This window comes from Aspergillus nomiae (genome assembly GCF_001204775.2).
Source record: "Aspergillus nomiae NRRL 13137 chromosome Unknown contig00240, whole genome shotgun sequence".
In the NCBI taxonomy this organism is placed as follows: domain Eukaryota; kingdom Fungi; phylum Ascomycota; class Eurotiomycetes; order Eurotiales; family Aspergillaceae; genus Aspergillus; species Aspergillus nomiae.
In genome coordinates, this window is record NW_015378295.1 from 20736 (window position 1) to 48637 (window position 27902).

Below are 27902 nucleotides of genomic sequence, written 5' to 3' on the forward strand. Positions count from 1 at the left end.
ATCATGACAATCTTGCAAACTAAGCCTACTATTGCGGATATTAAGGCATCCGTTGATGCGGCCTTAGAGTCGTTACAGACAACCTTGAGAGAACTAAACCGAGAGGTATATTTTTTGGTCCCGGCGCCATTTATTCACAATCGCTGATTGCGTAGATCTGGTCCAATCCGGAAACGGCATACCAAGAATTCAAAGCTCACGACGCGATTTGCAACTTCCTTGAAGCACAAGGCTTTACTGTGACTCGCCACGCATATGGACTAGACACATCTTTTGAAGCCATCAGTGGGTCTGGGGGACGGTTGATCAATTTCAACGCTGAATATGACGCACTGCCCGGCATAGGCCACGCCTGTGGCCATAACCTTATCACAACTAGTAGTGTCGCTGCTTTCTTGGCACTATCTGCTCTTCTGAAGCAGTATGGGATCCCTGGTCGTACTCAGCTATTGGGCACACCGGCCGAGGAGAATGGCGGTGGGAAGGCTAAATTGATCGATGCCGGGGCTTACAAGGGTGTTGACATCTCCTTGATGGCGTATGCACTCTGACTCTCGACCATCATAGCATACTGACTCCGTGTAGGCATGCCGGTCCCGAGAAGCTCTTTCCCGGTGTTGAAGCCACTGGCGTGGGTGGCGTCTTGATGAATGCCCGCAAACAGATTCACTGTGAATTTACTGGAAAGAGTGCTCACGCGGGAGGCAATCCATGGGAAGGCGTCAATGCGCTCGATGCTCTGGTAACCTCTTACAATAATGTTGCTGTCCTACGGCAACAGCTTCAACCAGAGGAACGTGTCCATTGTGCGTTCTTGGATACCCCTAAGGTAGCCAACGTTATCCCATCGTATACGAAGGCATATTGGCAGGTTCGCAGCCCGACACTGAAAGGCTTGAATCGGTTGATGATCAAGGTGCGCAACTGTATTGAGGCAGGTGCATTGGCGACGGGATGTGAAGTTAAAATCTTAGAGTGCGTACGCCATGTCCCAAGTATTTCTCCGGATCTGAGCTGACATATGCAATAGAGATGAGCTGTACACTGACATTAAGATAAACGACACCTTGTGCGAACGTTATCAGGCCCACATGGGGAGCTACGATCGAAATGTCCTAAAGAGTCATGACAAAGTCTTAACTGGGTCCTCCGATATTGGTATTCTACATTTCACCCTTTCTCGGTTATGTCCATCACTAACCACCACGACAGGCAATGTCAGTTATATTATGCCCACCCTCCATACCATGTTCGGTATACCAGGACCGGACGGATCATTCCCTCACCATCCGTCGTTTGAAGCAGCGGCTGGCACTGATGAAGCTCATATTGAGGCAGTGGTTGTGGGAAAATCGTTGGCCATGATCGGATGGGAAATGGTCACGGACAAAGCTCTATTCGAGCAGGCCAAGGCACAATGGCAGAAGTGTATCCAGGAATAAAATGGGTGGATGCTTTTAGTAGACGAGTATCACCTGTGTTGGGGGAATTTAGGTGACATGAGTGAGGGGAGCATCATGATTTACGGCTGATTGTAATTGTCTAGGTAGGATTGGCATAAATAATCGTTTTATTTCAAACAAGATTATTCTCAATTGCGTGTTCTCCATATCAACAACGGGTGTAGAACTTGACAGAATTAGGGTAGGGTTTTTATAGAATGAGCTGCTTTAGAAGGGCAAGTTTAGCAGACCGGCTCACAACCATTTCATATTCTCCTAAAATACTTATTACTATCCAATAATGTCAAGAAACATTGGGCAGGAAATTTGTCTACTGAGCAGTTCGATATGCTGCTGATACGGTGCGAAATATTACTGGCAGGGGGCATAGTAGACTGTAGGGCTCACGCGGAGAATAGTACGAGTGTACCACGCTGTCCATATACATGCACAAGCGCCAAACACGGACGAAGACATTTCCTACGGAAGTAAATAGAGATCTCAGAGAAGAACTCGACATAGTTTGGTCTCTCTTTGGGACCGAAGAGTCGCTGACTAAGCATTATCAGATCTCCTCCATTTTCCGGCACCGCTTTTCCTTCTCTATCGTCACTTTTCCCGACAACCTTCAGATGGTTTCCCGGTTGCCCTACTCCTTGGCATCCACTCGTTGCTAATGCCTCCCGGCTGATTGCTTCTTTTTGTAGCGTGGGCTCTTCAATCCATGTCGGGTCGGAACGCCCCTCGCTCAAAGAAAGGTATTTCATACCTCCGTGCATGTACCCATTTCCGGAGCGTGCTATGGAATGTTCGGCTTCCCGGTTCAACACGCAAACTAACCGCGACTTCGCCCAGGCTGCAGTACCTGCCGCCGTCGAAAAGTGAAATGCGGCGAAGAGCGCCCTGTCTGTAAACGTTGCTCCAACTTACGACTCAGCTGTGAGTGGGGAGTGCCAGTGAAACGAGGCAAGTCCGTCACTCCGGCGCGACATCTTCAGCCTCGATGGCCGAGTCGTGATGTCGCTGCCGCCGCTGCATTCGCCACTTCAACGATCGAGATCCCTCAACCATCCTCCGTGACTTCTCCTGCCACGTTATGGTACCCCATAGACACTATCCCTGACCTCCCGGGGATCCCCATCGGATCGATTTCATCTCCAGGCTGGCTCGGTGTGCCGCCTTTCCCCCCGCCCCCGCCGCTTTATCCACCGCTATCTGGAACCGATTTCGCGTGTGCCAACTCGTTGGTGCTTTCCGAACATGATCACAAATACTTCCAATATTTCCCGTCGTCATCACTTGTCTTCTATTACATGAAATCGTGGCAATGGAGCAGTTTCTGTTATCTGTACCAAGGGCCGGCAGCCACAAACAAGATAATCATGCGGATGATTCTCGCCTTATCAGCGAGTGACATGCACCGCAACGGTCTGATGGTGCGCACGCCTGGCCGGCCCACGGCAGAGGATCACGGTCGTTATCACTACGGGTTGGCCGTGAAGGAATTCCGCCAGACTTTGGTGTCCCCGCGACAGGTCTCGCCCGCCGAGCTGGAGGCGACTTTTGCGACCATGTTTCTGATGGTGACATACGAATGGCAGTATGGCCATTGCGCAAGACATCTGCAACTACATTTACAAGGGGTGAAGTCGTTACTGGAATCTCACCCAGAGTTGTTTCAGATCAAGGATGTGAATAATGTGCTGCTGTCGATGGAATCCGAGGACTCGAACGAGTCGGAATCTCGGGTGTCATTTATTCCCGAGCAACTATTATTATGGATTCTGTAGGTCCCCTGGCCTTTCTTTGAAGCCGGTCTAATGTTTGCCGCAGGTATATCGACGCGAGCTGTCAGCCCATGGGGTTGACCGAATCACTCTACGACTACGTCCTTCAGTCCGGAAACCCAGCTTTACATCCGGACCGACTATATCGCTGCGCCCGCGTGTGGGGTCGATGCTTTTGGGGAAAGCAATACCCAGACCAAGAAGTATCGGATGACATGGAGAATTACCGGGCTTTGGAGCTATTACATGCGGGCATGGCACTACGGAATCGAACCTGGCAATTGCTATTCGACAACGTTCCTGATTCTGGCTACCAGGTGGAGTCGTTCTTTAACGAAATAATGGCCGTCAGAGATGTATGTCCCATCCCTGTCCGGCACGGAACCAATCCTAACAGTTGCAGAAATTCTCCGATCTGTTCATCACAGCCAAATTCGCAGGCCCGGCCTCCATGCGACGCACTTTAAACACAATCAATATGGCTGTTAGCACTTTTTACGCGCAGATTCTTTTCCATCGGCGCTTACTCTGCCCGTCTCAGCCTCCGCGGACACTTCACCGGCACGCATTGAGCAACATCCTCGAGATTGTGCACAAACAATACGCGTCTGAGGCACGACTCTTACGTCGCCTGCACTGGCCAATCATGGTGGCGGCACTCGAAACAGACGATCCTGCGCAGCTTGAATGGCTCCGCCAGCGACTAGCCGAGTTGCGCCCGTGTCATACCGAGATCCGGTGGGTCAACGAGATTGTAGATGAAGTGCTCGCGCAACAGAATGCGAGCAAAGGGGAGTACGTAAACCTGGCCGAATTTCTGCGCAATCGCGCGGCACAGTAATAATAAATTCGGTCTGACGGACGCATTGTATAATGTCTGCCGTCATCCGAGAGTATGCACTAGAACACTTAATAGATTTTTGAATAGAACCAGTACATCAAACAATATTCTCCAAGAAATACGCATCATATGCAACCTCGCCCTTGGCTCTGGTCGCCCGTCCCACAATCACCCGGTTGTTCATCCATCTGTACTTTTCATGGCCGGTCTCAAGCTTGATATGCAAATGAAACCAGTACTGGTTGGGATCCACTCCGTCTCCTTCCATCAAGGCTTTCAAGACCTCGGGAGGCCCAGAGCGAGTTCCTTCCGTCCTATACAATGTCAGCCACCAAAGATTAGTATAGGCCATTCCAATGCGCGAAATGAGAGCTAACCGGATGTAAATATAAGCTCCATCATCACTTTTCAGGACATAGTTCGTGTTCACATGTGTTGTTTGATCCGCCTCAACCAACCTACATCTCATGTATCAGTATCCCATGCTCTGATGAACGAAAGGCAATCCTGCTCCGTACATGAAGTCCGCTCCACCGGGAACCACCTCCCCATTCAGGTACTTCCCTCGCACAGTACCGGATTTAATGGGTACGCAGCGACGTCGACCGTACGGTCCATTGCCGATCTCGATTGGAGGGTCCACGGCACACCGGAGAGTGAACAGATGTGTTAGGGCTGGGGGCGGCGAGAGGGGTTCCATTTTGTCTTTCGTACTTCTTCCTTTGTGTGAAAAGAAAAACAATTATATGGCGAAGAATGGAGGGGAAATGAGAGGGGCCTGGGGAAATGAGGAGAGGGTGGGTCGTATATCATTTAGTTCCTCCCCGATGTTCGGCGTTGTTGCAATAGAATTGCCTAATTCTACCTCTTCAGCAGGTTGTTTCCTCCAATTTCGAATATCGAGCAACTTTTTGTCTTCCGCAAGACTGCTTGCTCTCTTTACTGGGTTGTTGTCATGTCTCTCATGAAGTTGGCAAGTATCTGATAGTCCTTGGAATAAGTGGAGTCACGAATAAACGCCATGGAATTGCACAAAGCTTATCGCCAACTACATTTTCTGGGTATAAGCTCGATCTACTTTCATATATAGCTTTTGGTCATCGTGTTACAACAAATATAATTTGCAAGTGTTTTTACTATTCTGAATAAGAAGAGAAGAAGAAAGCATAACAGTAGCCTACTCCTGTCCTTCTGTCAAGGAAATACAAGGACGGTGTCAGGTCGGGCCTTACAACTGAGAAACAGATAGCTGTAATAAGAATAAACTACTTATATGATATATCTAAATTACACAAAAAATAGTCATATTGTTGCAGTGTCGCCTTGGGCAAAATTCCAAATATAAGAATTCTTGCGCTCATGGCTAGCACTACTTGACCACTCCTTGCCGTCAAAATATATGGCATGGCTAGCTTGTGTACAGGCAGGGAGTTTCACTCTATTTGGTTTGCCTGCAAAAACTCCAGTAGTTTCTGTGCAACAGCAGACGGTTGCTCTTCGGGGAGAAAGTGCCCACAATCATCAATAGCGCCCCCAGAAACATTGCTCGCGAAGTTTTGGACCAAGTGAATCATACCTGAACCAACGGAGCTGGCGCCACCCAAAGCTAAGACAGGGATATCGAGTGGTGTCTTTGCATATTCCAGATTCTGCTTTGCACTTGTTTCAAAAGCTCGATAATACTCGAATCCTCTACTCATCGCCCCTGGTCTCGAATAGGCTTGGATATAACGTTCAAATTGGTCTTTTGGTAAACCATCCGCATTCGCCGTCTTCAAATTAAAGAACCAGGTCAGTAGCTCCCGTTCACGACCGTGAGTAAGAATTTCAGGTAATTCAGGAAGCGCGTTGAATGAGAATTGCCACAGACGCATGTTGGTCTGGCGAGACAACGGAAACTGAAGCTGGGGCATGAAGCCCGGCACTGACGCGTCCAATATACTGAGCGATTTGAGTCTCGATTGAAATTGAGCCGCCCAAGGATAAGCAATCCATCCACCCACATCGTGGCCAACTAGATGGTACTGTTTTTCTTTCAAGGTGTCGTGAACAGCTTCGGCCATGATTTTGCTCACGTTGGAAGTATCAAAGCCATTAAGGGGAGGAAGTGATTCACCCAAGCCCGGGGGGTCGAGAGCGAAAAACTGATAGTGTTTTGAAAGAGGCTCGAAGATATCGCTAAACGCCTCTGCTGTTTGTGGCCAGCCTGGAACGAGAATCACAGGGGGACCTTGACCGCCAACTATGGCTCGGATTCCGTGGAGGAGGCGTATGGTTTGCCATTTGGGTGTCATGGTGTTGCCGTCCGCTGGGTCAGGTGTGTGGATGAAGACTTCGAAGCGTGGGCAATTGTAGACACAGTAGTGTTAGGGTATTTCAACGGATTCATATCACTTTGTAATGAGTCATAGAATAAGTGACAAATCACGGCACGGGGTTGTTTCAGGCCATGCATGGACGTACATGAATCCCCTAAATCGGGTGGGCCCCTGGGAAGAAAAGACGAAGATAAATATGATTTTGAATACTACGGTTTTACTATAACGAGCATGATCGGCTGGAGATCTAAGGAAAGCTTGTGCAAGACTGTAAGTAATGAACTGACTAGTTAATCAACTAATGTAATATATTATGACTCAACGTAAATAAGTCCTTGATCCACAAAATGGCCCCAAGGGCCGGGTTAGTACGCATCCAGTTGGTAGTCTCGTTTATCATTTTTACTAGTGGACACGATATATGGTTACTGTAGAATAAATTATAAGAGACACCACTGAAATCTGGGAGGCGGACTCAAAAGACCCAACTTTCGTAAACATCCAAGAACACTCTTTAAATAGCTTTCCCTAGTTAGCTATTCACAAGATCATGTCATTCCCGGCACCGGAAGTGTTGACATACAGAATATTGGTAACAGATCATTGATCCTGTCACTGCTGAAGCACTGAAGTGGAGAATCAACTGTAGACTAATCAGAGTTAAACAAGAGATAGTGCTGAAATCTCACAGAGCTGGCCCAAAGGCACTAGTAACTCAGGAAGTGATTATCTCGAGACAGGAAGCGTGTCAACCGGCAATTTAGGCAAGTAGGGAAAAGAAAGTTGCACAATGCCGATCTTGATGGTGGCCTTGAGGCTATATAAAGAATCTCCCAAAAAGTTATAGGCTGACAAATTCCTGATGGTGAGTATTGTTGGAGTCAAGAAGTTGTCTTTAGGGTAGGGATGATCTCGATCATCCCAAAGAAGTTTAGCCTATTTCTGTGCTGATCCGTGCACGTGCTTACATACATACATTTGTGTCTCTTGACTGCAGCATCCAACTCTCCTACATACTTCTGATGTATGATGAACCCGATGCTACAGCAATTTCAGGTCTCTGGAAATGGCATCAATGTTGATGCTGCTCGTGACCCGAATGGCACCTCCAGCCTGTTGACAACTATTGATGGCCCAGCAGAGCCCCGACGAAACCAGGCCTGCGACGTGTGCCGGAGGATGAAAATCAAATGTGACAGGACGTACCCCTGTAGCCATTGCCGTGACTCTTTCAATGGTACATCCTCGTACCCTCTCCCTACTGATGGGCGCTGCTGATTAGATAAGATTGTGTATTCTCACACCCACGGCGCAGGAAGAGGAGCCCGGTTCAGCCTGACCGGATAGAACATCTTGAGAAGCGGTTGAAGGCAGTCGAAGAGTCGTGTCAACAGCGAGCTGCGCTGACGACCGTAACGCCCCCCATCGGATCTACAGATATCGTGCATTCTACCCAAGGTAATCTCAATGACAATCCTGTTTCAGGCACCAGTGGTCGTGTTCCCGACGTCAGACTCCCCTCGGCTCTTGAAAACCAAGGCGAGGCACGCTTTTTGCACTCTGCGGCGCACATGGACTTTGTAAGGCGCTTAAAAGATGAGCTAGGGAACTGGCCTGGAGCAGATGCCGAAAACCGAGTGCGAGCAAGGGATGTGCCAGCACCGAAGTTTTTCCCATTGTCAAATGGCCCGGGCCAGGCCATATCGCTGCCATCGCGAGACAGAGCCCGCTATTTAGTCGATCTCGCTTTCGATGCGCACTTCTTACACAATTTCGTACACCGTCCGACTTTCCATTCCGCTTTTGCCCTACTATTTACCTTGAACGTCAAGGACTATGCTACCGAGGAATATCGATATCTTGCACTGTTATTTTCCCTTATGGCTTTGGGATGTCTGTTTGAAATGGATGAGGAGGGATCTCGGGAAACATTCATCTTGGAAGGGTGCGTGGTTACAGGATTCACGTCTGAGCAGCTGGAGAACTGACAGCGACAGAACTCAATATTTTGAAACCTGCCGCAGCTTGGCTGATCTGCAAGGCTGCAACGACTTGGTCACTCTCCAGGCCATTCTCTACATGAATATATTTCTACTATACACTGCCCGAGTAAGCTCAAGCTTCTCAGCTCTCTCGTACACGTTTTCCCTGGCGCTACGGATGAAATATCATCAAGTCACTGAGACGGATGATGCATTTACGCGGGAAGAAAAAAAGCACATTTTCTGGACGACACGTCACCTTCTGGCATGTGTCTCCATTACGGGTGGGCTGCCTATGCCCATGGGGTGCGACGATCTTGATCTTGAGTACCCGAGTGTATCGTGCGACAGTATAATGCGTGCCATGGAGGCGCGTGCCGACAGGCCACATACCGGGGTGCAATGGAACCCAACCATTGCCAGCGTCGCATGTTTCCGACTCCATAACGTCCTCGGCCATATAACTAAGCGACTATACCCATTAAAAGGCGTCAAGAAAACGCACAGCCAGGGGCCGTTGCGCCATCTAGTCAGTAAAGAGACTGTCCGCGAACTAGAAAGCGAGCTGCGGTCCTGGCTGGCCTCACTTCCTGCAAGCCTACGACTCGGTCAGGAGAAGCATCCACTGCACATCGAACGGTAAGCCAAGTACAGTGACTTTTCCCGGCCTTTTGTTCTGATCTGACATGGTGCAGTGCACAATACGAGCTATGCATGTCATACGCACATGCTCAGATTTATTTGTACCGACCTTTCCTGCATTACCTTGGTACTTATTCGACCGACGAGGTCGGACCGACGGATGGCTTCCCTGCGTATGCTTCCGCCTGTGTAGATGCCAGTCGCAACATCATTCGCCTTGCACAGGATATGTATCACAAAGGGCTTTTTCGCGGAGTACACTGGGATATTTCGAATATGATCCTGGCCGCCTCCTTGACTATGCTTTATATAGTCTTGGCGAGGAAGGGTTCCTCAGTCGAGGAAATGGCTCTAGCAGAGCTGCGCACTGCCCGGGATCTCATGACTCTTTTGGAGCCATATTCAACGCTCGCGAAGAGGACAAGCTTTGCGGTAAAGGTATGTATCATGCAATTAGTCCTATATGCAGAGTATGATACTGAACGGCTGTGTAGCTTTTGACAACAACAATTTTGCCTGCTGGAACAAGCGATCTGTCTCTACAGAATGTTTTGCCTGGTCCGTCCCCAAGCGTGTCTGACTCATATACCACCGCTCTGGCTGAGAAAACGTTTGGCCATGTATCAAGGACCATTGTATCGGATTACCAGGAAATATCACCAGCTGGGAGACAAAGTAACACGGTGCCAGTTCCGGCAGCGACTGAAATACAGTCAGCAAATAGCCTTCCGCAGGGACCTCTTCAAACTGCTGGAAGCATAAGTCAAGGCCTTCCGGTGCTTACTGCAGCTCAACGGTCAAGTACCTCTACGCCTTTTCCGATACCATCGGGTATGGACAATACGCCGTTTGTTAGCAGTGGGATCATGGAACCCAGTCCCCTACATTCCACATACGTACAAGATTACGGGATTAGCGGGGACGACTATGGACATATGATTGACGGTACTGGGCCAATCGACTTTAGTGATATGATCGGCGACCTGTTCACTTCAGAGGGGTTGCTATAAAGCCCCCGGGAATATCAATACCTAGCTGCGCCCCCTGTGTACGTTTGAGGTACATCTGCCAAACTCATGCTGAATCTGTACTTATTAAACATTCTATTCACCGAAGCCCGTCCTGGTTGGCCAATTACATTATTCTAGATCGACCGGGAACCTCTGTCGGAGAGACGCACCGAATCTGCTAAAAAGGATAGGCAGCGAAATCATCGCCAGTGTCACAAATCCCAGAAGCGAATTTCCCCAACCGTATCCAAGCTTTTCATACATGGGTGGTCCTGCTAAGGGCAATAGTGCACCGAACAGGGACCGAGTAACTGTCATTGCCCCGATTCCGGATGCCGCATAGCGAGGATAGGAGTCAACGATGTATGCCTGCAGTGTCCCAAAGATGCCGATATTACCGAAGGCGAAGGGGAAGAGTCCGATAATAGGAACGATCCAATGTGTCTTCTCCTGAACAGACCAGCCATACCAGAAGAAGGAGATTGGCACGAAGAGCGCAAATGGCAAGCACAGCGGAAGACGCATCTCAGGTTCCACGATGTTATTATTACGTCGTTTCAGCCGGACGAGAGTCCGGTCGCTTGTGAGAGCGAATACCACCTGGCCTGCGAAAAAGCCTAGCCCCAGTCCGATATATGCAAGGCCACTGGTTTCTACACTCCAGCCGTACTGGTCCTGGAAGACTGAGGTGATTGTGGTGAAGAGAAGATAGAGACAGCCATAAACTGACGCAATATAAAGAGCCATCATCAGTACGATGGGCGAGGTTACCAACAGCTTGATTACCCTGGTGGATGTTTTCATCAGGAGAGTCGCTAGTCCGCGTGCCTCGCCCTCTTTCTCATAAGAGCTGCAAAGTTCGGGGCGGCTCAGCTCCTTGCGCAGGGCTACTGTCTTTCGCCGTATGAGCACCGTCGGGTTGGTCTCTCTGTTGGTTACCATGACTATACCGGTCAATGTACCTCCCACGATGACCAACACCCAAAAACTCCACCGCCACCCGGCGCGTTGTGCAATGAACCCTCCGCATATTGGTCCTATCACTGGCGCAAATAGTGGCCCGAACGAGAAAACAGACAAGGCCAGTCCACGTTGCTCTGCCTCGAAAAGGTCGGCAACAACACCGCCCCCAATTGTCAGACAGCCGGACCCTCCAAAGCCAGTCAAGAAACGAAAGACAATCAAAGCCGAGAGATTGGGAGCAAGGGCGCAGCCGATTTGAAATAGCACAAAGATCGTCGTGGCCGCGTTCAATGTGATTCGACGACCGCATATCTCACTGAGTGGAGATAGAACTAAGGGGCCGCTCTGACATGATGAAGCTGTTAGCCGACCACTGTAGCCTTAGCTACTGGGTACTTAAACGCACAAAATAGCCGAAAAGATACGCTGTCACTGCAAAAGAGCCGCGTATGGAGGATGTTTCCCCAAATTCTTGCTCGGCAAGGCTGACACCAGGTGCGAATACTGACGATGCAAATGGGCTACAAGCTGTTGGTCAATGCCAACGTCCTTGATGGTTGCAACTGTCTCGTTTTCTTACCTGATGAATGTGATAATGCTAACTGTCGCTAACTGAAACCATTTGCGAGATGGCGGGTAGTTTCTTTCGTTCTGGCGTGAGTCCCATTTTCTTCGTTGTTCTGATGTTAGGACCTTACCTGGGGTTTAAGGGATCTTCTTGACTTTCCCATCCCACTATTCCATTCCCCAAGTCCATCACCGGATAAGCCTCCCGACTGGCTGCCGGTTCCTACATACCTTGCCATGAGCCGACATCAACCACGGGGTCAGATAGCACCTACAGCCTGTTTGTTCTTTTCCTCGTCGGACATGATGGGATATGACGAAGGCTAGATATTCCTCCGAGTCAATACAGCGAGTAAACGAATTTCGTCGCGCATGGGTTGTCCTGTCCCTTTTTATCATCGATCGTATAGAAAGAAACATGCGATATGCCAAGACATTCCCCGAGCTTGAGGTTAGACCAGTCGCCACTATCCAATAAGAATACCTCAGGACACAACTCCACCAGGCTCACTAACCCAAAGCTCGGCTGTGTATCGACGAGACCCCGAAATTGGGGCTAGCGCATTCTCTTCTTCAGAATAACAACCAATATAGCTTTCCTTTCCACTCAATAAATGAACCGCTTTTCTTGAGCCTTGCATTGACCCTATTGACAATAATTCCGATACGCAGAGGATATCTTTCGACCAGTAAAAGACGCTTCTGCTAATCGCTGTGTCGGGAATATATTCTGGACCGATCATAGAAGCGTTCGAATGAGTACAGATACACTCGTAGTAAGCGGATTCCGACATATTTGGACCTTTGCACCTTCGATGGAGGGTGTTGCAAGGGATACCAGTTACTTTCACCACAATCTCGAAAACATTTCGGCTCCATGGGCGAGTATTGCTCTCAGGCAAGGGATAGATTGGCGTGCTCGGTATGCTCCCTGAACTCTGCTTTTTGTTATATATTTTCCTTGAAGCATACGTGCTACGAGAAAATAATATGAACAACGGAAGGAAACATCTCTAGAAAAATATGTGCACTCAGCAAGAAGCTGATGCTTATATTAGAAGACATATGTATCTATACTACATCAAGTAAAATTATTGAGAGTCCAAGCCTGCGCCCCGGCGATCTATACACCAGAGCCCAAGCCGAGGTCAAGCACGATACGCTTAGCAAGAAGCGCCGGAAGGAACGTTCTGGCACTCGCTGGACTTCTTGCCACCGGACAGGCTGACGCCCTTCCAGGTCCAGTCAGAGCAGCTACCCTTGCCACAGAGGATATAGACGGGGGTGGCCTTGCTGTCAACAGAGCCAGTGACACCGTTGACAGTGAGGTCAGTGATGGGGACACCGGTGGTGGGCTTGCCGGTGGGGCCGCCGTTCTTGTAGTCCTGCTGGATGACGATACCCTTCTTCTTGATGTTCTTGAGGGTGATGTTGTCGTAGGTCACACCGCTGACGGAGCCAGTAGCACCGGAGATGGTCTTGATGCGGATACCATTGTCGGAGTCAACGACGGTGGAGTCGGCAATCTTGACGTTCTTGACGACGTTGTTGTCGCGGCCACCGATGGAGCCGATGGAGATACCATGGCCGCCGGAGCAGGTAGCGCCGGTGAATTCGATGTTCTAGGTCACGTCAGTATCCCGGTGCCAGAAGTGTGATCCGCGTGGCTGATCTACTCACCTCGCCAGAGTTGATGGCCAGGCAGTCATCCTGGTTCTTGACGTTGGCACCAGTGATGTAGACACCGTTGCTCTCGCTGACGTCGAAAGCGTCGGTGTTGTGGCCTCCCTTGCTGTCACCCTCGGAGTTGTCGATGGTGATGTCGGTCAGGTGGACGTCGTTGCCCTGGACACTGAAGACCTGGACGGGGGAGTTCTTGACGTGCAAGCCCTTGATGGTCGAGGACTGGAGCTTGTGGGCGTAGATGAACTTGGGCTTGGTCTTTCCACCGTTGGTGCCCTTGCCATCCCACCAGCGGGAGCCCTGGCCGTCAATGACAGCGCCGGAGGCCTGGGTGATGGTGATGTCCTTACCACCGAAGCGGATCAGGGGTCCCTTCCACTCCTTGTAGCCGAAGGTGGTAGTGCCCTCGAAGGTGATCTAGAAGGCGGGTCGAATTAGCTAGTCTATCATGCACTCAGCGGAATATTCCTTGAACATACAGTGGCACCGTCCTTGGCCTTGGACAAGTCAAGAGTCTTTCCAGCGGGGACAGCGATGTTCTTGAGGACGATGTTGGAGCAGCTCTTGGCGCTAGCAGAAGCCTGCTCAGCAGAGGTGAAGGTGCAAGAGGAACCCCTCTCAACCAATTCAGAAGTACGAGAAGGGGCTGGGGCAGCAACAGCGAGAGCGCCAAGGGCGACGAGACCGAGAGCTTGGAAATGCATAGCGAATGAATGGGTTCTGGTCAACAGAACGTACAGGAATGAATAAATGAATGTATGGGGCCTGTTCAACAGAAAAAAAGGAAAGCAAAGGAATGAAAGCAGTGATTTGAAGATGAGGAATTCCCTGAAAGCCCTGAACAACGAGAGTTTTTATACCTCATGGTTCTCCATACTTAAGCTTCGGATCTTGAGCTTGGCGGCAGCGTGGGCCTGTTTTCCAGGATGCCGAAATGGCCCCATCATTGGTGGAACTGGAATCTCCACTGTGAAACTGTTCCACCGTGCTATTATCAGTATCATCAACCTCTGACGACGGATCGCAGCCCTAGAAGGCATTTAAGGCATAGCGGACCCATGGGCCCTTAGGGTTCAGGCCAAGATCCGGTAAGGCTCGGCCCCACTATCAGTCCTCTACTCATCTTTTCGTCCAACAATCCCTAAAGCGCTCGGGATAATAGGTGCTCATCTGCCGGATCCCCTGGCCCATATCCGACGCTTTGTCTCATGCTTGTCTCACTCTGAGGGAACTCGGTCCCTGCTTGAACCAGTGGATATCGTGATCCTTCGGTACATCGAGCATGATTGGAACCAAGCTACATGGTCACTTTGGTAAAGTTCACTAGCTAAATAAAAGGTTTTACCGTTTATTCTCCGGTGTTGCCTATTCGTCGCCCTTGTAAGTCAGGGCTATTCGTGATATCCCGTCGGCTGGGACCGAAGGTACCGATTCTCCACCATCCTGAATTTATCCATATTGGGCCTTGAGTTGCTGGTTTAATCTACCCTAAATTGGGTTGCCTGGAGTCCCTGGATCAGGGGCCTCATCCTTTTCAGAAAATAAAGAAGGGATCAACAGTCAGAATCACCAATCCGGATTTGTCATATTCGGCAAATCTCCGGATCAGCCCGGCGCTTTGACACCTCACAAAGGAACCGTCACATCAATCTCTAACCGAGTTAATCTGGTGTTCTGAATTGATGAAATGTTATCAATGTCCTCGGACAATTGATCATGACAGCCTGCAGTATAGGATAAGGGATTGGCCAGCTCAGATGTATGCTACGAAAAATTGGAATGCTGGAAGCCTGCGTGCTCCACCCAGTGGGTCAGCTCTGGCAAAGGCAAAACGGCTTTACTCCGGAGTAGTGTCTCAGTTTCATCTGGACTTGGGCTTCTAGAATTCGCTGTGGCGCAAACTTCCTACCATAGGTGGAAGACGAATCCGCTTGCATCAATCAATCAACACGACGTTTTGCTCCCTTCGGATGCACCGGCAAGATGGAAGGGAGAGGGGGATTTCTCCGAATTCCAATATCGCATGATGCGTAGTGGAATTCTTTCTCCCCTTGACGCTGGTTGATTTCGTGAAAGACGAATGCCGTATCCGGAAGGTCTCACACTCGGAGTCCGAAGATTGCCACTGCGCGAATACGATCCAAATGCCCATGGAAAGGAGGTAACTGGGCATTTGGTCGTACAGCTTTTCAAATTACCTGTCACTACCGTTTCATGTTGAGCAGCCTTCTGTTAGCAACCGCTCGACTTTCTAACCTCCAGAGGAATACGATCATGAGGGAAAAGCTCAACATGAAATAGCAAAACAGACGCCCGGGAATGAATATGAAGGATATTCTTCACGCCATGCCTATACGGCAGCTTTGGACGATCCACGGCTCGACGAATACATTCAAGCATCAGGATGAATTGTTCGATAATAGACCAGAAGAGGACGCGATGACCTAGGCATGAATGACGCAGGCATCCATTAATAGAGGGCCTCCTTAATTGGTTTTTCTGTTTTTAACAGCACAAAACGTACCAGTGCACTAACCGGCAGCACTGGGAGAGAGACCATCCCCTAACACAGAATACTTTCACTTGGCCTTCAGAATAGGTAAACATCCAAACTAGCCATATCCGGGTTACTAGTTGCATCGACAATGATGAATCAAGGCTAATGTAATAATAAAAATAGGAACATCCTCTCTGCCACACCGCTCTCATCCTCGGAATTTTGAATTGTACCCGAGCGTTTTGAGAAATACCGCCTGTCTCATTCTGGCTATAATACAGTGGTCTATTATATCGACTGCATATTAATCTAGTAATTGGCTGGAGTTGGGGTAAAAGCTCATTCTTCGAGCAGTCGCCTTTCGGGTTGGCATAACTTTCTATTCCCGCTCTGTTAGGAGCTATCTCAAGCACGGTATATATCAATTGGGCATAGAAGATCTCGAACGCAGTAACGCATGTGTTATGTATAATCTCTTTTAATAATGGAGGTCAATGGGTTCTAAAGGAGCTACGAGTGAGAGGTATTGTGGCTGTTCCAGGCAATTTCCAATAGGGACATCTTCTTTCATATCCGTTCTAGTTGTCTGGTATTAGACCTGGAGCAAAGAATAAGGGCATGCCCTGACAGGTATTGTAAGACATATGCTCTCAGATCAGTAGCTATAGGGAATATCTTATAGATCAGATGGTACCGGGCGAAAGGATCCTATTTGAATAATCACATGCTCGACTGCATGCCGGAGAAGTTCGATGCAGCAACTTCTTGGTTTCGATAGTCAAAATACCGGGATATAGTGGGTAATTTAATTGGGTGCATGTTTAATTTGAATATGTAAACACTCTCCTCGAATGCGCCGTATGAAAGGTGATGCTGTATGGATGCAGAATGCCATCAGGGAATCATCAACCACCCATAACTTAGTCTAATAGAATAGCGGTTGTACAATCCTCAAAGATCAGAAAGAGACTCGGAGGGTAAAATGGTTGAACAATGCTTCCAGCAATAAACCTGATTTCTATGTGTATCTTGTGCCGCCTTAATCTATAATACCTATAAAGTTTGCAGAAGACATCCTCCAACACCCTGCTCTCGCTGGAATATGTCGACCATCCTTTTCACGCTCGTATATTCAGTAAAGAGACGTACATACTCATGACCAAAGAAGCAAATGGACACAAGGAGAAAATAAAACAGAATAAAATGAAAAATAAACAAAAAGAAAGATATCTCAGCACATTTTACTTCCTTCTCTCTCCTCTTTCCTCCTCTGCCGCAGCCTCACTTGCCGCTTGGTGATGATATACCAAGATCCCAGGGTGAGCATCGTAAGTGGTACTGCTGTTACTACAAAGATCCAGAACTGCTTGGATATTGTGAATCCTTTCTCATTCGAGTCACCGAATTCAAAGAGATTCATTCCTAGAAGAGTCTGCATGTATTGTTAGAGCTGATATGTACCATGAACATTGAATCTGACATACGGAGACGAAGCTAGCAGGTAGGTAGATAAGGGTGACCAGCGTAACGACCCGGACAGTAGCATTATCTTCGAATGCTTCGCTGGTAAGCTGTAGCATCTTGTCGTTAATTTCGTTGGCTACAGTCTGGCCCTTGAGGTTGAGGGCAACTGCCAACTACATCGGATGAGCGACGTTAGCAAATCTGAGACTCAGAATCATGGAATGATGAGGTGCAAAACATACCAAGTCTGAGATACCTTTCACCTTTCCTTCCAGTACTTCCACGCTTTTCATGTACCCTTCGATGGTAGTTACGTAGTAGGCCATCTCGCTGGCGAATAGTTGGGAGTCGCTATCCGTGGTAAGCCCCTTGGATTGGAAAAGCGTGTTCATGTCATTCAGTCTGCGAACAGTTTCCAACGCGACCTGTAGTCTGGAAGAGAGCGATAGGAGCTTGTCGCCCAGATATTGTGGTGTCAAGAGCTGAATGAGCCCGTCTTTATCGGTATCAGGCCTTGAAAGATCCAACGTTAGGGCGATATCAACCTAAGAAAATGGTTAGCGCTTTTTTGGTCTTCATAAACGTGTCGGTCGCATTCCACACTGACAGTCTTCTCGATCTCCTCGCCCAGGCTGCGGATACACCAGCGCCAGTTGCCAATATATGCCGAAAGCACGAGTAAATGCATCGAATACCAGCTCTTGGACACGCCTGCATGCTGAGAAGTGATCTCAGCTTCGATCAGTTGCTGCATCTTTGAACGTGGCCTCGCGTGAAAGAAGATCCAGAGATTGCCGGATCCAGCGGGATTGTATCTGTGAAAGACGCAGGTCTGTCGGATCGTCCATGGCACATTTCCCTGGGCGGCATTTCTCTCCGCATATGTGAAGAGGTATTGCATGTCTGAAAGATCAGCATCATGGTTCTCGTGTCGGCTTTCAGGTCCGTTAAGTACCGTATGAGCCGTCCTCCTTCTGCCTCACTGTCATGGCTCCGTGTCCTGCATCAGCACTTTGTGGCTTGTCGCCAAAGGAAACTGCGAGGTCGAGCAAGGTCGCGTCGATACCGTATGTGTTTATGAGCTTTCGCATCGCTTGTTCGGTGACTCCGAGGGGACGCATTGAATTTTGAGAACATATTGACCTGGAGGGTTGTAAGTCTAGGTACTACGTTGTCGTTTGAGCAGTACGTCTAACACTATACGTGTGTGTGGTTTGGATGTGGTCGCGATATGAGTTTCGAAGTCGTCGCTATTGGTGAATAGGTGAGGGCCGTCCGTTTTGGGACCAGATGAGGCTTATACAGTAAGCCAGGATTCAGAAGCTTGTTCTAGGGACTGACAACGTACATAGATAATCAAACAGATATATGTTTGACTTTTCCGGACAAGAAACAAATGTCGGATATCGGAGATGAGGTTCTATCGCGGCATAGTGCTCAGGCGTCAATGGATTCATCTGGCAATTATCGCCTTGCAGCGGTGCGATGGCATGCATTCTCACAGAAAGTGCCCAGTATGTTCTAGACGTCACACTAGAACTCTTCTGGAAGCAGATTTAAGGATACCAAGGTACCAACAAGTTGCTTATAACCAGATTCGCTCGCACCTTTCAGTTTACGAGGCAGATTTAGCCAGGTTAAGGGATGGTAGTCCAAGGCTGCAGCATGGGATAGCATTGCAGGTAAGCAAACACAGCCAGCGGCGAATTACATTACATAAAGCAGGATACGTTGAAAAGTAAAATAATATTGCTGCGGTATCAAAGCCACATGAGAAGACCGAACCAAGTGATCATCTCATCCACGTCCATCACCGTATGATCAAACATTCATTCAATCACGAAGATCGCTGTATGGCAATATACTAAGTCAGATTGTTGACAACTAATGCGTACTGGACTCTCTCGCACTCACTCGATCTCACTCTAGAAGCATGGGAAATGAACAAATTAGCCCACGGAATAGAAACCAATTTACCACTAAAGTTGCACAGAGTTGCTTACCTGAGTCACTATCCTCGGGGCGTCAAAAACCCATCGCTCATTGATATGCTTTCATATTAACCTTGTGTGTCAGCAGGGTTGAGATACCAGCGCTATCAGCGAGGCTTCTTACACGAACTTTGATCGGTTTGCCAAACAGGCTTAGAAGCCTAGCCTCGAGCCTTTCCTTTCTGATATACCCTGTTATGTCGGGGCTGATGGTGTTCTGAACGGACCCGCTCATGGTCAAGGTTGGCTAGTATGGCTTAGATGGAAAAGGGAAGAGGCAAGTTGATCTGGGCACGGGGCGAAGGGTGGGCTCTCAGCTCTCTCCATGCGGTTATAGGCAAAAAGAAACAAATCCTGGCAGTACGAAGAGGCGCAGAGCCTCTGAAACTCGTGAGGCTGTGAGGACGAGATCAGTGCGCTGGGTGATACTCCTCTCGATTCCGACGCGTGCGCTTGTGTATTCCCCAACTTACGCAGAAGGTGTGACGGGCTCCAGAATCACAGCCCGACAGGCCGGTTACGCCAGTGAGGCTAGCAATGGCTTGAAGGATCGAGTCATCTTCCCCCTGCTTGGAGTACGGCCACGTCAAAGGTGGGCGGGGAATGGAGGATCGCTGCATGAGAAGCGGGGGATGTCAATCCATGCCCTATGGATTTTAGTACCATTCGGAAATCCCCGGAAATTCTTCTCTTCTCGTTACATAACATCGAATCTGGGGCATCTGCGTAGTGGATACCCTTCTGGCGAGGTATTCAACGGGTTGGAATTTGAATCCATTGCCAGATAGATGATCCCTAACGGGTAGAAGAGTGGTCTCGTCGGCAGTTTTGGTGCACAGCCCCTATGCAGGTATCCAGTAGTCCAAGAACTTAAACAGGAAAAGGAAAGAGAGCAAACAAATTAATCAAAGAGAAAAAGCAAAACCAGTGGGTGGCAGTCCGTTCGGCGCTAAATCTCGTTCAAGTCTGTCCTCTCTTACCATCCCATTGCCGAAGCTTCCAACAGCCACCACAAGACAGAGTACTCAACTCGACTTGATTCTTCTACTTTTTCACAATCTTCAACCATACATACTGAGTACAACGACTGCAGCGCGGTTTGTGACATATGCACGGTAATTTGAAAAGTGATTTCAGTACCCCAGGAGTGCCAAGGCAAGGCTGTACATGATGATCGAATACGAGTCTCTAAAACTTTCGGAAGACTGCCCAGCATCTGGATGAAATAATCCACAAAACGAGCCTCATTTCCCGTCATGCAAGCTCCCATTCTATCTGACAGGGTGGGGAATTCTTTCCTTGTCTCTTTTCTCTGGTGAAATTTGGCTTATTGGCCAGATCCCCTGCTTCCTTACCTCCTCACCTTCTCCGTATTCTGTGCCATTAAAGTATTATTTTGTAAAGCTACTTCTCCTTCCAAGTGGCATAAAGAACCTGCAGCTCAAATAAGCCTTGGGTGCTCCACTTGACCCTTTGTTAGCCTTAAGGTGTGGCTAAAAACCATCCTATCTTCCGAGCCCCTTACCTCGCGCATGCTGAAAGGTTAAGGTTGGAGGCATTCATGTAAGGGACAACATGTGGGCAAACAACACAGCCAGGCGGTAAGCATTCTTTCCTTTATTTTCACTTTGCGATTAGTCCTTCATCCAATGGTGTTGTTGAACCTCCATCACTCCTGCTTACGGTCGGGCATCATGCTCATCTTACGCTGAATCCTTCAGGCCTCGAAACCCGCTGGTACTGAGAACACCAGACGAACTGGAAGAAGACGTTCGCAAATTCTATGACCGGAACCACCTGCAAGACGTGATCGACGTGGAATTGCTTATCAAAGGGGCACGCATAGCACAGGAGCCGGATAACCTATACACCCTCCAATTAACAACGGCAGAGTTCAAGGCGATCAAGGATGAAAAAGAGTCAGGGTTTTGGCAGCAAAGTAAAGACCTCAAGGTGACCATTCTAACTACAGCATGTGCGGCAATCACCCAGTAGGTACGCCCGGAAAGGATCAAATCATCTCGAGGCTCCTGTTGACTAATTCCGATAGAGGCTGGCAGCAGTCGACGATCAATGCGAGTTCAGGAGGTTGGAAGCATGATTTGCACCCCCAGGGTGAAGACTGGACGCACCACCATCTATTATTGGGTGGCTTTATTGATGCTGCGCCTTGGTTATCGGGTAGTATGATGTGAGTTGCCCAACAGACGTAAGAAGACACAGAGGAACTAAAGGGTTTGGCAGTGGAACATGGCTAAGTGATCCTCTCCAAGAGGGTAATTATGGGAGGCGGCCAGCACTGTTCATCTCAGCCGTGTTTTGTGCTGCTTGTGCACTCGGTAGAAATCGTCGAAACACTGCTCATTGGACTCATTTCTAACTTCGAAACAAATAGGTACCGCTCGCTGTATGACATGGCAGCAGCTTCTTGCTTGTCGAGTGATACTAGGTATTGGGGTAAGCTATTTATTCTATCTACGGTTGACAAAGGCTCACTAAATATCAATAACAAGATCGGTGCAAAGGCGTCAATCGCCCCAGTCTTTGCCGCAGAGGCGGCGGTTGACCATCTACGAGGACGGTTATTGATGATGTGGCAATTATTCGATACTTTGTACGTGTTTATGGAGTTAACTCTTGATTCTTGCTGAAATGAAACTAACATACCATCGATACAGTGGTGTATTTGTTGGCTTCGCGTGCGACTGGATTGTGGATCGGCAATGGCGAGTGCTCTTGGGGACATCGTCCATTCCTGCTCTTATCCTCCTGTTCCTCGTCTTTCTGTGCCCCGAATCCCCTCGGTTTCTTATTCGTAAAGGCGATTATACCGGTGCATTCGTGAGCCTCCGGCAGCTACGAGGCACCGACATCCAGGCAGCGAGAGATCTTTATTATATCCATAGTCAGCTACAAGTCGAAACGGAAATGTTTGAGGGAGAAAGGCCGCAGAACTGGTATAGTAAAGAGATATACCAGGAGAAGGTGCGAGAAACCAATTTTCTGTGGCGGCTTGGGAAGCTTTTCAGCCATCCACGCAACCAAAGAGCATGTTTGGCTGCTTTCTTGGTCATGGCGTCACAACAACTATGTGGTGTGAGTCGCTCCTCTCTTGCTGTGCTTGTTGAAGTTGGCAACATCATTTGTCTCATTATCGCGTTAGATCAATGTTCTTTCGTTTTACTCTTCTCGACTATTCAAAGGTGCAACCACGCACGACAAGAATCCCGACATGAGCGATTCCCGGCAACCTGCGAACATAACTTGGCTTAACTTTGGTAAGTGGCAATTCGTATCTACTCCATGTGTATAAACGACATTTGTAACAGAGGTTAGGATTCGGCCTGGCGAACTTCCTCTTCACCATTCCTGCGTATCGATACATTGATTGGCGTGGGCGTCGGCTTCTTCTGCTCATCTCACTAGCGGGAATGTTCCTCAGTCTACTTGCCATTGGATTTTTCTTCCGAATCGGTGACGACGAGGCCAGACTGGCTCTGGTATCGACTTTTGCCATCGGCTTCTTCACGTTCTTTTATGGGATCGGTGCGGGACCAGTGCCGTTCACCTTCAGCGCCGAAGTCTTCCCACTTGCGTTTCGTGGTGAGTGTTGGCTCTTTCTTCCTTTCTTACGCCAATTGTCTCCTTTACAAGACCTATATTTGGATAGCTCAAGACAATGGGGTTTCTACTAACTCTAAAATTTAGAGGTTGGCATGAGCTTCAGCGTTATGGTCAATTTCCTGGGTCTCGGGCTTCTGGTACTCTTTGTACCCGAATTGACCGATGCGCTAGGACAATTTGGAGAATCTAAATTGTGTTTTATATTCACGTGGGATTTCCCTATTCTCCCAATCGTATATTCCATGAGATTCTAACCGTGCGCCAGGGGACTCAATGCGCTGGCGTTTTTTCTCGTCTTTCTGTTCGTAAGTACTCTGCCATCTCCAGACCACCTAGCAACAGCTAACTCTCAGCGTAGGTTCCCAGTGGGACTGCAAAAGTGGGCCTGGAAGAAATGAACCAAATATGTACGCTTTTCACCTTTACAGCTCTGCCCTACCTCGATACATGCTGACTGAGGCCACAGTTAACACAAAAATGTCCGTTCACGTCAAGGAGCATGTCGTTAGCCTTGGGAATCTGTGTGGCCGACGAAGAATCGAGGATGAGCCACATCATCTTCATCAATTTGATGATTATGCCTAGAGCATAGCATGAGAACCCGCGTTCCACTGATTACATAGAATGTCTGTAGAGTACCTCTCGTCTGGGTTCATAGATTTGCTAGGCGACGTAGGCCTACCAAATTAGGATTCTATGTACGTAACTTAATGAGTCGGCTGGTTTTTCTCTCTTCGGTGAAGGCACCGAAATGCGTGTGTGGTAAATTCCGCAGTAACTTAACAGTCACAACTCCCAGTAACTCGCCCCTATGCACTGGGCTGTACAGCCACATTATACAGAAATTAGGGGTCATCAGAGAAGATCCTATTCGCCGCCTCGTCCTAGTCCTGACTAATTAGCTCCAGTACCTCAGTACCGGTCCAATACACCCATCGAGTCGAGGTGTTCGAGTGAGCATTGATCCCCACGGGGGCAGCCCCATTCGTTCTTGGCCGAGGCTGAGAGTTTTAAGGACTCGAGACCATTGGGACACGAAGGAAGCACAAGTATTAAGAGCAAACAAGCCACACGTGAATTAAAGGGCAACTAATCCATGACGTTGCCTAATCACCGTTTCTTCCAATCTCACCTCCGTTACTCATCTTTCCTTCATGCAGGCACCGGTAGCCCTTCTGCCAACGCATATGTACTGCACATACTCACATTGTACGCATTCACTTCATGTCTACTACTGGCTCTTTAGATTAATTTATTGTTAATGTACACTGGTAGTTTTAGACGCTCGCAGCGACTCATTTGGACTGAAGCCCAGCCGTCCGTTTGAGCGTCGCTCGCGACCTCGACGCTGCGGCCCGCAATCCCACGCTCAACATGAGTCGTCATGATGTATTTCGCACTATTTTCAATGTTACAATGTCCGATGAAGAGATCGATGCCAATCTGTCGGCAAATGGCTATAGTTTAAACGGCTTTCACCGCACCCTCAACTCGTACTCTGCCGATGACTCCTCACATCGATCCAGCTCTGAGGCGGACAGACAATTTACCAGAAGACTTACACCAGCAGAGCATGCAACACCTAGAACAATTCCTAACCAACCTCACAGTCCAGAAATGGAGATGTATGGGATATCTCCGCATCACACTTACTTTCCAGATGATCACCACGTTTACAATGTCCATGCCAGGTCAGTATACAAAGTGACCGTTTGGACTTCATGCCCGTCTCATTTGCACTGACTGATTCATTTTATAGTACAAGATACAGAGCACCACATCTCATAGGTGACAGCCATCCATATTCCCCTGATTCTCTATTCGTCGAAGGCCCTACGGAACGGCGGCAATCTCTCCAACGGGAGTCGATGCTTCGAGAGCTCTCCCGTGCGATCCAAACTGCAACACACCGAAGAGACAGGCCATCGGAAAAGGTCGTAACTCGGCATAGTTTGGCAGTTATTTGGAGCGAGGCTCGCCTGGAGAAATTCATAGACCTCGTACGGCCTGGGTTCGATTACGGCTGGATAGATGAGATTCGGGAGGACTGGCTGCAGACGCTATCTATACTCGTGGATATCGGCTGGCAGGATTGGGGGAGGTTTGGAGACATATTCCTCAGACACCGCGACAAGAATGGCAAACTGGACCGTTCAGATCGAATGATCCCAAAGTATACCCTGGCGATTCTGGAAGATGATTCATTCCTGGGGTCCCCGTGGGCTGAAAAGTTTCAAGCCAGCCAATATACTTTCTGTCCGATTGACATCGAAGAGGGCAAGAGTCTGATGTTTTCGAAGGAATGGAAACTTCCTTTTATCAACGAGACATCGGCCAGTATTGGGACCGGTGCATATGGCAGGGTCACCAAGGAGATCATCGGAAGTGGACATTTTCGATCCCGATCCGAACATCATCTGCCAGGAGCGCCTTACAGCGTAAGTCCTATTAGTTCCATTGATATCTTATTACCAAGCTTGAGAAGCTGACCAAGCCGGCTGGTTGTAGAAAGATATTGCGGTCGCTTTGAAACAGTTCGAAGCCAGAGGTGACTTCCGCTCGGAAACCAACAACCTCGACGTACTTCGCTCCAGCCTCTCTAAGCACGATCGCATTGTTCCATTCCTAGCTACCGTGACTATTGGCAATTCGTTCAATATTCTTTCCCCGTTGGCGGAAATGGATCTAGATGTCTTTCTCCGCGAAGGGCATCAAAGATGCCCAGACTTCACGGTACGTGACCTGATGCAAGAGGCCGCGCATCTCGCTGGGGCGCTAGCCTTCCTCCATCAAGGCTTGGACAGCAATCCACCTGGTCTTACCTGTTGTCACATGGACCTCAAGCCAGGCAACATACTTGTGTTTCAGGGAGACTCCTTGGACTATCCCAAAGTGGGAAAGTGGAAGATCTCTGATTTTGGAATCTCGATCATGTCCCGACCCGAGAGAACTGGCACCACTGTTACGGAATTTGTGGATTCATTCACCCATCGAGAGCTGTCGCGGCCGCCTCCTGGTCCATATCAATCACCGGATGGCGCAGGACTTGGCCTTAAGAGCGACATATGGTCCTTAGGGTGTATTTTAACTCGGGTCCTTGCGCTCGGGTTAGGGGGAACAGGTGGAATGATGCAACTTGACCACCTGAGGAGTACCAGCGATGATGGAGAATCTCCTTACGAGAATGACTATTTTTACCGTGGCTCGCCTCCTGTGGTAAATCCCCACGTCCGGACATGGCTATCTGGGCTGGTCGGCGGTGGTTATAATTACAACCCTGAATTTCTGGAAAAATGTCAGTCTCTGATTGTTTCTATGCTCTCTATCAATCATGATGATAGACCGAGTGCTAGGGATGTTCAAGAGCAACTGCACTACTTGGTTGATATTGCTCGACCGATCGTTCCTCGTCCACCCAGTACTAACACCAGTGTCGGTGGGTCGGCGTCAATCGGCAGTGGGTCAGACAACATAGGGATCAGTAACAGAGAAAGCCGCCTGAGAGAGGAACGACTAATTTGGCATGCGATTAGCCTGTTAGATGGGGACGCCAATATTGAGGAGCGGATTTGGCATGACGATGACAGACTACTTATACATGTTGTTCGGTTCGGTCTCGCATTCAAGCTTGAGAAGCTCTTGGCTCGAGAACCAGGCCTCGACGTTGAGACCCCAGACTCCAATGGAGACACCCCTCTCAAAATAGCCGCATCTGCAAAGGAGCATCACGCGTATGTTGTCGAGGTCCTTCTCAACGCCGGTGCGAACATTGATGCCCCATCACGAAGGGGCGTCACTCCACTCATGGCAGCATGCAGGCACGGCAATGTGTCAGCCGTCCGACTTCTTCTCGACCGTGGAGCGGACTGCTCACGCCCTTCTCGGGATGGCTATACATGCTTGCACTACGCCATGTTTAGTGAAGATGGGGCGAAGATCATTCAGCTCCTCAAGGGTAGAGTTTCATTTAATATCCGCCGGTCCCATAACGATGAGACTCCTCTGATCACCCTCATCAAGCGGTACGATGGCGCGGCATCTTGGTGGGAAAAGTTCGGGAAACTTTTACAAGGGTTCGCGGACATCAATATGGCCGATACAAACCGTTATACACCTCTATCACTTGCTGTAGAGGAGGGTCGTTCGCAATTGGCAGCCGTACTCCTCAGGGAGGGAGCAGAGTATGGCGAACGCCCGAAACCTCGCCACCTACCTCTGATATGGCCGCAGTCCTCAAAAATGCGCAGCCACAAGGCCGTCGAGAGAGTGAAGGCAGGCCTGGATCATCGACCACTCGTTTTAGTCTTATTCGCCGCTTCTCCACGTTTAAATTTTGAACTGAGATACTCATGTGCTCGCTATCTCGGTCTTCTTTCCTATCTCGTGCTGTTCATTTCTGCATTCTCCATTTTCCTGGATTCACTTTCATTAGTTCCTTTTTTTGTTAATTACCGAGATTCCCGTCTTGTTCCTGTTTCTGTGTATGTGTCTCTATCTCTGTCTCTAGTTCACCCTATCTGTTTCTTTCTTTCCATCTTCTTGTCTCTATTTCCCTTTTTCTACCTCTCTGTTTTCGTTTTTTCTTTTTTTTCTTTCTTTCTCTTCGTATTGGTAAGATCGTTAGATTTCATCGTGAGGAAAAGCGGGTTTGTATCATGGAGTAGGGTGTATCAGGGTATACCAGGTCTGATCTAGTGAGAGGAATATATAATGTTACATGATGGCTATGATGTCATAGGTTTGGGATTGTGAATATCGACTGCAATCAGGAATTTCGATCAAGTTCCCTACACTAGTAGAGACAAAATTAGTTACAGTACTTGATATTCTCCCCAAGCAATTGAACTATTTCCATATCTTAATACTCTTCATCATACTGCGAACTGCAACTAGGGTTCCATCCGATCATGAGTCCCCCATCAAACATGATTGGCCAATGGCCCGTAGCACACGAAACAAACCAAGCAAACCACCGCAACATCCGCTCACGGAAAGATATACCCAAAGCGACGGGTCAGGTGTCAGACCATCAGCAGCACGCAAACAAAGCAGCGCACAAATTACAATTACTCCCATGATCACCATCACCGT

At 48.7% G+C, this 27902-nt stretch overlaps 10 protein-coding genes across 10 annotated transcripts; 5 read left to right on the plus strand and 5 right to left on the minus strand.

Moving 5' to 3' along the window:
* Positions 1-3: 3 nt before the first annotated feature.
* Positions 4-1442, plus strand: ANOM_006569 (M20 family metallopeptidase; the record flags this gene model as incomplete). The annotated part of the gene is made up of 4 exons (XM_015551825.1): positions 4-105; positions 156-538; positions 586-975; positions 1031-1442. 4 exons carry the CDS (start codon positions 4-6, stop codon positions 1440-1442), a joined length of 1287 nt encoding a protein of 428 aa, XP_015404822.1.
* A 724-nt stretch (positions 1443-2166) lies between these two features.
* ANOM_006570 (Zn(II)2Cys6 transcription factor) lies at positions 2167-4070 on the plus strand (the record flags this gene model as incomplete). The annotated part of the gene is made up of 4 exons (XM_015551826.1): positions 2167-2200; positions 2298-3228; positions 3276-3585; positions 3633-4070. The coding sequence occupies 4 exons, from the start codon at positions 2167-2169 to the stop codon at positions 4068-4070; spliced, it is 1713 nt and encodes a 570-aa protein (XP_015404813.1).
* Positions 4071-4167: 97 nt separating this feature from the next.
* On the minus strand, positions 4168-4770 carry ANOM_006571 (DUF3237 domain-containing protein; the record flags this gene model as incomplete). The annotated part of the gene is made up of 3 exons (XM_015551827.1): positions 4168-4384; positions 4448-4528; positions 4589-4770. 3 exons carry the CDS (start codon positions 4768-4770, stop codon positions 4168-4170), a joined length of 480 nt encoding a protein of 159 aa, XP_015404812.1.
* Positions 4771-5503: 733 nt separating this feature from the next.
* ANOM_006572 (alpha/beta fold hydrolase) lies at positions 5504-6364 on the minus strand (the record flags this gene model as incomplete). Its single annotated transcript, XM_015551828.1, has 1 exon — positions 5504-6364. One exon carries the CDS (start codon positions 6362-6364, stop codon positions 5504-5506), a length of 861 nt encoding a protein of 286 aa, XP_015404806.1.
* Positions 6365-7414: 1050 nt separating this feature from the next.
* Positions 7415-10022, plus strand: ANOM_006573 (uncharacterized protein; the record flags this gene model as incomplete). Its single annotated transcript, XM_015551829.1, has 5 exons — positions 7415-7625; positions 7676-8333; positions 8386-9009; positions 9066-9450; positions 9507-10022. The coding sequence occupies 5 exons, from the start codon at positions 7415-7417 to the stop codon at positions 10020-10022; spliced, it is 2394 nt and encodes a 797-aa protein (XP_015404805.1).
* Positions 10023-10151: 129 nt separating this feature from the next.
* ANOM_006574 (MFS transporter) lies at positions 10152-11857 on the minus strand (the record flags this gene model as incomplete). Its single annotated transcript, XM_015551830.1, has 5 exons — positions 10152-11330; positions 11392-11506; positions 11566-11628; positions 11684-11775; positions 11828-11857. 5 exons carry the CDS (start codon positions 11855-11857, stop codon positions 10152-10154), a joined length of 1479 nt encoding a protein of 492 aa, XP_015404809.1.
* Positions 11858-12715: 858 nt separating this feature from the next.
* Positions 12716-13939, minus strand: ANOM_006575 (glycoside hydrolase family 28 protein; the record flags this gene model as incomplete). Its single annotated transcript, XM_015551831.1, has 3 exons — positions 12716-13174; positions 13233-13652; positions 13715-13939. The coding sequence occupies 3 exons, from the start codon at positions 13937-13939 to the stop codon at positions 12716-12718; spliced, it is 1104 nt and encodes a 367-aa protein (XP_015404808.1).
* A 3024-nt stretch (positions 13940-16963) lies between these two features.
* On the minus strand, positions 16964-18317 carry ANOM_006576 (uncharacterized protein; the record flags this gene model as incomplete). The annotated part of the gene is made up of 5 exons (XM_015551832.1): positions 16964-17164; positions 17217-17369; positions 17439-17741; positions 17804-18099; positions 18152-18317. 5 exons carry the CDS (start codon positions 18315-18317, stop codon positions 16964-16966), a joined length of 1119 nt encoding a protein of 372 aa, XP_015404811.1.
* A 2445-nt stretch (positions 18318-20762) lies between these two features.
* On the plus strand, positions 20763-23396 carry ANOM_006577 (MFS transporter; the record flags this gene model as incomplete). The annotated part of the gene is made up of 13 exons (XM_015551833.1): positions 20763-20788; positions 20909-21178; positions 21238-21378; positions 21432-21526; positions 21583-21644; positions 21701-21801; positions 21866-22283; positions 22351-22465; positions 22524-22790; positions 22896-23019; positions 23077-23116; positions 23170-23218; positions 23278-23396. 13 exons carry the CDS (start codon positions 20763-20765, stop codon positions 23394-23396), a joined length of 1827 nt encoding a protein of 608 aa, XP_015404810.1.
* Positions 23397-24185: 789 nt separating this feature from the next.
* ANOM_006578 (ankyrin repeat and protein kinase domain-containing protein) lies at positions 24186-27081 on the plus strand (the record flags this gene model as incomplete). Its single annotated transcript, XM_015551834.1, has 4 exons — positions 24186-24502; positions 24571-25249; positions 25320-26992; positions 27042-27081. 4 exons carry the CDS (start codon positions 24186-24188, stop codon positions 27079-27081), a joined length of 2709 nt encoding a protein of 902 aa, XP_015404807.1.
* Positions 27082-27902: the final 821 nt, after the last annotated feature.